Source organism: Salarias fasciatus, chromosome 12 (genome assembly GCF_902148845.1).
Source record: "Salarias fasciatus chromosome 12, fSalaFa1.1, whole genome shotgun sequence".
NCBI classification, from domain to species: domain Eukaryota; kingdom Metazoa; phylum Chordata; class Actinopteri; order Blenniiformes; family Blenniidae; genus Salarias; species Salarias fasciatus.
Window position 1 is genome coordinate 828,670 of NC_043756.1, and position 11,867 is coordinate 840,536.

Consider the following 11,867-nt stretch of genomic DNA (forward strand, 5'->3'; position numbering starts at 1 on the left):
CGGGGTGTGAGACAGGGATCCACCGTGGGGGGGGTCTGCGGGGGTCTGGGGGGGGTCTGGGGCCGCAGGACAAAGGCTCCTGATAACACAGCCTCCAGGTCGGTCTGGCTCTGGGACGGCATTCAGACCTGACGGAACAAAAGCAGCACTGTGCCTGGCAGGCCTTCCCTCTGGACCAGCCCACACGGAGCCGGGCGGCCGGCGGGCCTGCAGGGGCGGCGCCGGACTCCCAGAAGCCTCCAGGCTGGAAGAGCGGCTCGTTTCCGTGTTTAGATCGATGTTTGAGCACTTTGAAATTCACAACAAATAAAAGCATTACTGAGTGTTACTGTTATTGTTGGGCTGAGCTGGTTTGGCTCTTTCTGAGTGGAGTTTGCATGTTCTCCATGTGCATGCATGGTTTTCCTCCAGGTGATGAACCGCTAGCTTGCACCCCGTTTGCAGTTATTTTGAGCTGACCTCTGACCCCTGACCTGGAGCTGAGTGAAGCTTCAGAGAGCCTGCAGGATGAGAGTTCTCCACTGTCATCCTGAGTTTCAGCTTCAAGTTTCTTCATGAAACATTTGGCAAACAAACCTTCAAATCCTTTTCTTCCTAAAACATCATAAATGGCAGTTTCCTTCGCCGCGGATCGAGGTCAGGACCGAGATTTGATGAAAGTCCTTGAAGCAGAGAGAAAACAGCAGGAACAAAGAAGCAGATCTGAGTGCGCTCCATGTGGAAGACCTCCAGGTGTTTGAGTGGCTCGGTCTGGCAGTCTTACCGGAGGACGCTCTGAACCCCGACGCTGATAAACCACTGCATGCGGCAGGAACACCACTGCAGGGCCCAGGGCCACTCATCCATTTCTACTGGCCTCATGTTCCTACAGATCCCGGATTCATGGAGACATAGCTGCATAGCTACATAGAGCAGGTGGCTCTGCAGGATGTGGGCGGAGCAGACCGGACGGCTGTGGGAACCAGGACCATCTGGGCCAGTCACTGTGGCTGGAAACGCTTCAGAGACGAGAGGCGCTGGACCGAAACCGGCTTCACGAGCTCTGCCCGACGGCCCGTTGGCAGCAGCGGCTGACAGACTGAAGCGTCCCCGGAGCTCGCCGGTCCCCACGCCGTCCCGCTCCAGGACGGAGCCGGATCACTGCCTGGGAAGGATGCCTGTCGCCGCGATCGCTCTGGACTGAAACATCCTCCATCGTCCACTCAGGGACAGACTGCAGAGAGGACGGGGACGCAGTGCTGGTTCAAGTCTGGTCGGGCCCGCAGCTCCTCCTCTCTTCCTATTGGCCAGTCAGTCGCCGCGGCAGCGCTGACGTCTGACACTGCAGGGTTTATCTCAGGGGTCTGTGGTCCCAGGAGAGTGAAGCTGGACCCGGTCCGGCTGCGAGACGGACCCAAGACCACCGGTTTAGAGCCAAGACCAGACCACAACGCTGTTATCTCTCCTCTGGGGCGAAGGAGGAGGAGGAGGAGGAGGAAGAGGAAGAGGAGGAGGAGGAGGAGGAGGAAGAGGAAGCTGAAAGAGGCTAAAGGAAGCTGGACAAGAGTGGAGGAGGGCGGAGGAGGGTGGGGGAGGAAGAGGAGGAGTAGGAGGAGGAGGAGAAGGAGAAGGAGGAAGAGGAGGAGGGTGGGGGAGGAAGAGGAGGAGTAGGAGGAGGAGGAGAAGGAGAAGGAGGAAGAGGAGGAGGGTGGGGGAGGCTGCAGCCTCAGAGCAGAACACAGAGCTCAGCGCTTTGCACAGCAGAACCAGTTAATGGGCTTCAAGCAGAGTAACGGTGACAGCCGGCTGTATGTCCTCAGTAACCAGCTCCAGGAGGACAGGAGGACAGGAGGACAGGAGGACCAGGAAGAGGAGGACAGGCGGACAGGAGGACCAGGAGGAGGAGGACAGGAGGACCAGGAAGAGGAGGACAGGCGGACCAGGAGGAGGAGGACAGGAGGACAGGAGGACCAGGAGGAGGAGGACAGGAGGACCAGGAGGAGGAGGACAGGAGGACCAGGAGGAGGAGGACAGGAGGACAGGAGGACCAGGAGGAGGAGGACAGGAGGACCAGGAGGAGGAGGACAGGAGGACAGGAGGACAGGAGGACAGGAGGACAGGAGGAGGAGGACAGGAGGACAGGAGGACAGGAGGACAGGAGGACCAGGAGGACAGGAGGACCAGGAGGACAGGAGGACAGGAGGAGGAGGACGGGCCCCATCTGCCAGTCAGCCAGTGATACTGACCTGTGAGAACCGGAGCAGGGATCAAACCAGAGCGTTCTGTCTGGAGTCCCTCCAGAAAACTTCAGCAGCAGCCGGCTCTGCCAGGACCGGATCCAGCTGATCCAGCTGCTGAGGACCAGAGCTCAGTTCTGTCACAGACACAGGATCCAGCAGATCCAGGACCAGAACTCAGGAGCTCAGTTCTGTCACATTTACCAACAAACTGGAGCGATGAACGACAGGAACGATCTGATTCAGAGAAACAACTCAACATTCAGCTTGATGCTCCAGAGTGGAACAACACCATCCATTCAGAACCAGGAGGACGAGACCAGAACATCTGGAGGAACCAGGAGGACGAGACCAGAACATCTGGAGGAACCAGGAGGACGAGACCAGAACATCTGGAGGAACCAGGAGGACGAGACCAGAACATCTGGAGGAACCAGGACGAGGCAGAGGACAGTGAGGGCTTCATGGACAGTAAAGATGGAGCACTTCAGCTCTCCTCCACCCTCACAACAGGCTCAGACAGCATCTGCACCCTGCATCCACCCAGTGGATCACCCTGCATCCACCCAGTGGATCACCCTGCATCCACCCAGTGGATCACAAGCATCCACCCAGTGGATCACCCTGCATCCACCCAGTGGATCACCCTGCATCCACCCAGTGGATCACCCTGCATCCACCCAGTGGATCACAAGCATCCACCCAGTGGATCACCCTGCATCCACCCAGTGGATCACAAGCATCCACCCAGTGGATCACCCTGCATCCACCCAGTGGATCACCCTGCATCCACCCAGTGGATCACCCTGGATCACCCTGCATCCACGCAGTGACAGGTTCTTCCACGGAGCCGCTGAATCATACGCTGCTCTCCTCCACCCTCCTCCACCCGCTGACACTCATCCACCCAACACACCGTCAGTCTCTTTGTCTTTTTTTACTTCAGTTAAGAAAGTTACACAAAAGGTGGCAAATTTGTTGACAATAAATAATAAATAATCTTGTTGCACAGGAACAAACAAAAACACTTTCTTTCTTCCGGAGCTAACGGTATTTAACTTATCATTATTATTATCATCATTATTATTAATTTACACATCTTTGGGAAATAAAAAGTCTCGGACGGACACGAACTCACACAAACGTCCCACGGAGCTTGTGGTCAGATAGAGGTATACCTTGTTGCAAATGCTTTTGAGTACTGGGGGCGTCGCGGCGAGATGTGTTTAGAAATGAAGGAAAGCCGTCTCTTCCTCGTCGTTTTTTGCCTGGATGGATCTTCTTTAAAAAGAAAAGAAAAAAATCAGCTTCAAGTCTGTTTTTCACTGAAAGTCTGCAGGGAGCCAGGTTCAGCTCTTCTTCTTTCTTTTCCACTTTTTTGGCAACTGGAACCAGGAACCAGGCATGGGGGGGCCGGGGGAAGGGGGTCGGTCCCCCACCCTGTTATTATGGGAGGGGGGTATTTCATTTTTGTTTTTTTGTTTTTTTTTTTATAAAGAAAATCCCATGATTGTCTTCACAGTGTCAAAATTACAACCAGGGGTTGTTTTGGTGCGGTGGGGTGGGCCGGGGGTCGCGGTGGGGGGGGGAGTCCGGCGCTCAGGCCTCGATGGGGCTGGACACCATGCTGTTCGGCGTGTCCGGGAGCTGCGACGACATGGACGCCACCTCGCTGCCCGTCGAGTTGGAGCCGGGACCCCCCTCCGAGAAGCTGACCTGCAGGGGACAGAGGCAGTCAGCAGCCAGCAGAGACCCCACACACACACACACACACACACACACACACACACACACTCACACACACACACACACACACACACTCACACACACACCCTCGCCAGTCTCCTCTAACTCTCCTGCCGGCTGGAAATATGTGTTCATGCAGAGCAGTTTTAACTGGTTTTAAATAGAGTTGCCTGGCACTGCAAGGTTATCAAACATGTGGCCCGCAGCCCAAAACAGGCCCAGCAGAAGCTCCCATCAGGCCCAGGGCCGGGTCATCAGCACGCCTAACATTAAAGCTGTGAGTGAAAGACGCTGGAAAAGACCTCCGACCCGCCGCTTCCTTATACTTGCTCAGCGGCTCTGATCTGCACAGAAACTGAAACGCTTCCAGCAGAGGAACTGTATTTTAATTCTAAACATTTCTACTAATTTCCACTGAAACGGATGAAACTGTGGAGTTTTTGACTTCAGAAGGTTTTTAATTTCTCATAAGATCAGCCTCTCTCTGGAATACTTGACTTTTTAGGCTCAGGAAAATTAGCAGAAGTTTGTGTTTGATAAAAACGTGTCCAGAGTCCCGAATCGAAAATGGTCTGATTTTCCAGACTGTTTGGTTCCTGCGTCAAACAGCAGGAGGCGATTTTCATAAGAAAAAAAAAAAACTATTTGAAAAATACAAGTAACAATAATAATACTAATGATAATAATGATAATGATAACAATAACAACAACAACAATAATAATAATAATAATAATAATAATAATAATAATAATAATAATAATAATAATAATAATAATAAAATCTGCGCATGTGAGTGTTTCCGTGAGTATCTTCCGCCCTGAGAACTCAGGCCTTCAGCGGATGATTCCGTCGGAGCTTCTTTTAACGTAACGGTTCGTGAGGAGGAAGGGATGAGGCCGTTAACGCGCTCCCGGTAAATGTAGTTCAATAATAACGGTGATATTTCCATGGAGATATTTTTTTCAGTGATAAACAAAATGAAATAAACACAAATATCAGCTGTTTCCAGATTTCGGCCCATTGAAACGAGCTTTAAGTCCCTGTGAGGAATAGTCTAATCCGGGTCTGCCTCTCGGTAAAAGCCGCCGGTGCCGGTCCACCGGGTGTGCGTCGGATCCGAGTCTCGGCCTCCTCAGAGGACACGCTTAATTGTTCCGGTCGTCCTGACGGACCGATATGTTTCAGAAAGCATATACGACGCGAGCACTGCGGCCGCTCCGCGCACGAATTGTTTTTTACCATAAAAAAAAAAAATAAAATAAAATAAAATAAAATAAAATAAAATAAAATAAAATAAAATAAAATAAAATAAAACTTTTAAACTGGAATCTTCAGCTTGGAAAGCAGCAGGTTTTTGCAGTTTTTGCTGTTTCCCCAGTCAGATCGCGTTAAGTTTTAGAAAAGATTTAAAGTTTTAAAGTTTAAAGCGTCTGAATTTACATCAACCTGCTCTGATCAGCTGTTTATCACTGTCCATCACGCGCGTCGCGCAGCAGTCACGTGTTGATGAAGGATCCAAAAGCTGCTTGTGTTTGAATAATCCACAGTGTCTCGAGGAGGCTCAGGAACCCGCAAATCCCGCATCACGCCGCCGTGCGTGAAGCTCCGTGCGGCAGGAAGACGCTTTATTTCTGCTCTAAAATAAAAAGTCTTCCTGCGTTTCCATCGCTGCTCAGTCAAATGTTTAATCTGCTGCGGAAAATCACAGAAACGCTTGAATCTAAACCTTAATATTATTAGAACTTCGTTCGTATTAATATGAGCCTTTTCTAAAACGAGCAGCTGATTAAAACATTTCAGTGTTTAGATCATTAATAAAGTCATTTTCAAGAAGTTCACCGGCGTTAACGCATCGTCTGTTCCCAGGAGAAAAAACGAGATTATTTCTCCTTTTCCCCTAAATGCTGGGATAAAAATCCACTGATGTGGACAGCACCGCGGCTTTTCTACGTTTATTTTACTTTTATATATTTATTTTTTTATTTATATATGTCTTTGCGTCTTTTCTTTCTGCGCGTTTTTCTGCGTCCTCCTCGCAGCTCCCGTTCCAACTGCAACTGGTTCAGGAGAATCCAGGAGATTAATTCCAGGAGAAAGTCACGCAAACGGCGGTCATAAATCAATGTGGAGCTTCCTCCTGGACGCACCAGACCACTTATTTTATTCCAGCATTTCCCTGAATACGTATCTTCACAGGGGGGTTGCTTTAAAATACTGATTTATAAAGTAAATAAAAATAAAGTCAAGGAAAAAATAGAATCTATAAAACATAAAATAGATTTAACGGGCATTTAAATGAGTGAACTCCCGGTGAAAAGGCCGCCTTGAAAATAATCTCAGTAATAGTCGCTAAATAAAAAAAGCCTCAAAACGATTCTAAGTTTGTCAGATTGTGAAGAATTGTATTTGAAGGGAAAACGTCGGCGGGAGTCAAATGAACGCATCGTTCAGAAGGAACCGCGCAAATAACAGGAAACAAATCCATAAATCCTGCTGCGAATTCAGGGTTATGCGTCGAGAAAACACTAATGGGACACAACGCAGTGAGACCGCCTGGAAAAGAACTGAAGAAACTTGGAACCTGTACGTTCAGTGCGTTTTTACGCACTGAGGAACCGTGAGAACGCGAACCGGAGGTCCAGAAACACCAAACGGAATCATCGAATTAATCCCAGTCCGGAAGAGGGACGAACCAGTTGCTGGAAGGCCGGCTGGTCGATGTCGCTCTGCAGGGCGAAGTCGCTGAGCACCTTCCAGGGCGGCTGGTAGCTCTGCACCTCCACCGGGTTGGCCTGCAGGCCGCCGTCGTGCCGCTCCGGACTGGCCGCCACCATCGGGGTTCCCGTCATGCCCTGGATGTTCTGCGGATCAGCAGGGAGAGGAGGATGAGGAGGAGGAGGAGGAGGAGGAGGAGGAGGAGGAGGATGCTCTTTGGTCACGCACAGAGCTGACTTTGTGGGTGTGAAGGCTGGGGGGGGGGGGCTCTGAAATGAATCCTCCAGTCAATCAGAGGATCGATCGGTAAACATGGCGAACAATTAAATGCAGGGACGGTATTCAGATGTTTAGATCACAGGAGAACTCGTGCCATGCGCGTGCGCGCTTGACCTCGCGTGTCTGTCTGGCCCTCTAGCAGCCGGGACGCGTCGCGCTGCGCTGATGGAGAAGATTTCTGAGTTCAGTTTGCATCGCTCAGTCAGGAGCGGGGCTCGGACCCGCGTCCCTGTCAGGGTGAGGCTGCCGCGCTCTCACCGTCTTGTCGTTGGGCTGCTGCTGCTGCAGCTGCTTCATGAGCAGGCTCCGCTTCTTGTCCTTGCAGCGCTTGTTCTGGAACCAGACCCGGATGACGCGCGGGCTGAGGCCGGTCATCCCACCAGCTGCTCCTTCATGAGCGCGTCGGGCCGCGGGTGGCGTTGTAGCAGGTCCGCAGCGTGTGCAGCTGCTTCTCGTTCAGCACCGTCCGCACGCGCGTCGTCTTCTCCGGCTGCTTGTGCACGTGCGGCCGCAGCGCCGGCTGCCGCGCCGAGATCGGTTCTGCTGCGGAAAGGATGGAGGGAAGAGACAGGACAAGAGGTTAGGATTGAGATTTAAGTGACGGACACGCGCACGAGCAGGCCTGTTTATTCCCCTGTCCAGCTGGATCCCGAGTGACCGGAAGCAGCACCAGCTCATCCCGTCAGCTGCCCCGCGTGACCCCGGTGGTCAGTCCACGGCGGGACCGGCTGGATGCGCGCGAGCGCAAACAGGGGACGAGCGGAGTTTGGAGGCGGCGGGAACTTTCTGACCGTCTCATCTCAAAGCGCCGCGAGGAGGAAGCGGCCGGAGCGGCCCGGGACCGGGGGGCGGGGGCGGGCGGGATAAAGCCGACACGCGCTCCGAAACTCAGGACCCGACGGCAGTAAATCAGACCGACTTTTACAGCCCGGCTCGCTCAGGAAATGAAAGACGGCCCGGTGCGCGTGGGACAGACAGGTCACAGCGGGGGGGGGGGGGGGGGGGGGGGGGGGGGGGGTTCAGGAGAACCGGGACGGGGGACCGGGGGCCGTTACCTGCCATCTGCAGCGGCCGCGCGGGGTGCAGCGGGCTGAGCGGGTCCCCGGGGCCCAGGCTGGCCCGCTCCACCACGTCGTGGTCGGCCCGGCAGAAGAGGCCGTCCTCGCGCAGGGCGAACTCGTCCCCCGGGATGAGCTGCCGGCTGCACGCCACGCAGCGGAAGCACTCGATGTGGTAGACCGGGACCGGGCCCGCATCACGAAGTCGTTCTTGCTGAAGCCGATGTTGCATTTGGCGCATTTAATCCCGTATAACCTGCACACACACACACACACACCACACACACACACACACACACACCACACACACACACACACCACACACACACACACACAACACACACACACACACGTCCAGATCAGTGTGACTGCACGGTCCGCTAGAAGAATAGTAACGATACAAATAATAAATAATTTTTTATTAATCATTTAAGTTGAACGATTTAAAAAAAAGAAGAAATAATAATAATAAACAATAATAATAATAATGATAAAAACACGAATAATATTAATAATAATAATAATAATAATAATAATAATAATAATAATAATAATAATAACAATAATAATAAATATAATAATAATAACAATAATCAAATTGTACTGTAATTATTGCTCCTATTATAGTTTATTTCCCCTCCTCTGTCGTGTTGCGTCTCTTCCTGTTTTAATCTGGAGAACTTCGAATTTTGCGCTGCGCACTTTTTCAATTTGTTTCCGTTTTCAGGACACTTGAGTAAAACTTGGATTTAAAACAGCGTCTGAAGGGACGCGCGTCGGTAACGGGCTCGGGTCTAATTTCCAGGCTCTTCTGGCATCCTGCAGAATAGGATGATTGCTCATCTTTGTTCCGCTCATTTTTTGGACTGTTCTCTTTTTACTGAGAGGACACACCGAGTAACCGCAGTCGGGCTGATGGATGAAGTCTGACTGGAGTCATTGTCCGCGTGGAGCGAAATATTTCTCATCAAAGTGCGTGAGCGGAAAAAAAGAAACGAAGATAAATGATGATAATAATGGCTCCAAAAGACGGAACGCGGTCCGGGGGATGCCCATCAGATCGAAGCGATCTACTCCAAAACAAACGAGGATTCCATGTTCGGAGCAGCTCCACACCGCGGATGCTGTTGGTGTTCGGTAAAGCCGGGCCGTCCCGGGCCGTCCCGGGCCGCCCCGGGCCGGACCATCCCGTCCCGTCCCGTCCCGTCCCGTCCCGTCCTACCTGATGTAGTCCCGCTTGCAGTAGGTCTTCCCGTCCCGGACGAAGCAGGTGCAGGACTCGTCCAGGTACTGGCTGCACTCGGCGCACTTGAGGCAGGCCGCGTGCCACTCCAGGTCCGGGGACACGCGCAGGATGTACTGGTCGTGGATCTGGTTCCCGCAGCCCACGCACAGAGAAACCAGCCGCTTCTCTGCAAGAACACACACAGATGTCACCCTGCGCACCGGCCGGCCCTGGCTGCTGCTGCTGATCATCATCATCATCATCATTATTATTATTTATTATTATTATTATTATTATTATTATTATTATATATTATTAAATGGAATATTGTTATTACTATTGTTCCCGCTCTTCTCTTCGTGTTGAGGGTTGTGGTTTAACTCCAGTAAATGCGGTATTTGTGACTGCATTTTTTGTTTTAACAGGCCGAGAAAATATCTGAAAGGCAGTTTAAACTCTCAGCAGCAGCAGCAGCAGCAGCAGCAGCAGCAGCAGCAGCAGCAGCAGCAGCAGCACCACTTCTTTATCTTTTTTCTTTTCTTTTCTTTTTCTCCAGAAGCTCCGGGATCCCGGAGCCCCGGAGCCCCGGGACGGCTGTCTTACTTTTCGGCGGGTCCCCCATGTCTCCCATGTCCACAAAGTAAGGCGACGTTAGGTCCACCGTCACAGCGGGCTGCGGGCTGCGCGCGCCTGGAAGCCGGGTGTGTGCGGGGCGTGTGCGGGGTGTGTGCGGGTCGCCGCTCCGCTGCTGCCGCGGGGCCGATGGACGGGGGCCGGCTGTGCGGTGCCGCGCGGTACCGTGCGGTGCGGTGCGGTGTGTGTGATGCGGCGGGGCGGTGTGTGTCGTCGCCGTCCGGCTCGGAGAGGGGAGTGTGTGTGTGTGTGTGAGTCGCCGGGGTGTGTGTGCAGCTCTGATCCCGACGGGCTCCGGAGGCTGACGTAGGACATCAGCACGTCATCTGCATGAGCAGCTGATTGGCTCCCGACACACACACACACACACACACACACACACACACACACACACACACACACACACACACACACACACACACGCACACACACACACGGAGTTTGGGCTGTCGGTGCTCGCGGCCTATTGTGCGCACAGTTGTTGCCATAAAGAAAACGCGCAGCAGCTCGAACTTCAGGAGGAGGCCGGAGGAGAACCGGAGAACCGGAGAACCGGAGAGCCGGAGAGCCGCACGGTCAGAGCACCCTGCGGGTCCGAACCCGGAAACAGACAGGATGCCTGGGCCCGCGCGGGGCTGTGGCGGGTGGAGGCAGGTGGAGGCAGGTGGAGTCCATCCACTGTGAATCCTGTGATTTTCCTCTATCATACAATTCAGATAGTAAATATTAATATTGTTTAATTTTATTTTAGTATTTTTCTCGTGGCTGGTTTGGGATATTTGATGCTGTTCAGTGGCGCTGCTCTGTCTTCCCCGGCTGTCCAGCAGCAAGCCCAGCTCAGACCTGTCTCAGCTGATCATTCATGCGTCAGTTTAAGGAGGAACTCATCGCTTAGTTTGTTCCGTGGTTTTTAGATCTTATAGAACGTTACCCTCAAAAATAAGACCTGCTCACTGAGCTCATCCGTCTGGCGCGGAGCAGCGATTCCGGTAAAGAGAAGAAAATAAATACAAAAAACCCACATCCACCTGTCCGCGCGCTGCTGGGACCGAGCAGGACTCTGCTGGTGTTCTCTGACTTGTTTCTCTGTAAGAATAAAATGAGGTGGAGGCCTGTTCTCACGGAGCGCGTGCGCTGCTGTGAACACCCTGCCAGGGTCGCGTGAAAAAAAAAAAAAAAACACCTTTCCGGATGAATGGATGTGAACGCGCGATGGAGCCGTCTGAAGAGCGTGCGCGCGCAAAAGCGGACAAACGATAATACATAATAATAGAAAAAAAAAAACCTTGCACGCGCCTGAAATCAGAGTGGTGACAGGCCGCGCGCGCGCGCCCTCTTGTGTCCTGAGCGCACTGTGCGGCGGGGGCGCGCGCCTCAGATGACACCTGCAGCAGGGGTTTCCAGCGCGCGCTTCAGAAAGAGAAGAAGACAGGATGAGTGAAAAAGGCCGCAGGATGAGAAACAGACACTGCTGCTGCGCCGCGTCGTTTCACCAGGCTGCTCACTAAAACTGACTTTTTTTTTTTTGTTTATTTCCAGGCCCTGAAAAGGCCGTTTGAAGGTGAAGAGGAAGGGAATAAAAAGAAAGAATTGTCTGTTATAAGAGTTAAGAATTGTAAAATAACATTTCAGCCTGATAGTATAGAAAGAAAACAGAGTGGAGGCAGCAGGGTGTTTCTGTCACACAGACATTTTCCAGCATTAAATCAAATTTAGCTGCTTATAACATTTTTTAGGAACGTTTCACAGAATCAGAGACTCTGAGTTCCACCGCTGTGACGGCGGTCTGGCTCAGCGCAGCAAACTGACGGCATCTTACACGAGAAGGAAAAGTGGGATTCGCTTCAATGCAGCAGAGATTGTGAAATTAAGAAAAAAGACATTTTAGCGGATCGACGAGCTGAACTGTTTCAGTCGTCATTGTGACGACGGAGCAGAAGCCAGAAGCTCAAGAGTCAAGATAAAAAGACCAAAAACAGCAAACTGCTTCAGCG

General features: G+C 52.2%; 1 protein-coding gene across 1 annotated transcript; it reads right to left on the bottom strand.

The window, feature by feature from the left end:
• Positions 1–3,275: 3,275 nt before the first annotated feature.
• isl1a (ISL LIM homeobox 1a) lies at positions 3,276–10,091 on the bottom strand. The gene is given in 9 exon segments (XM_030104739.1): positions 3,276–3,932; positions 6,657–6,824; positions 7,216–7,334; positions 7,337–7,372; positions 7,375–7,500; positions 8,013–8,198; positions 8,201–8,271; positions 9,238–9,427; positions 9,844–10,091. Coding segments are annotated over 9 exon segments (1,041 nt in total). The 5' UTR covers positions 9,872–10,091; the 3' UTR covers positions 3,276–3,815.
• Positions 10,092–11,867: the final 1,776 nt, after the last annotated feature.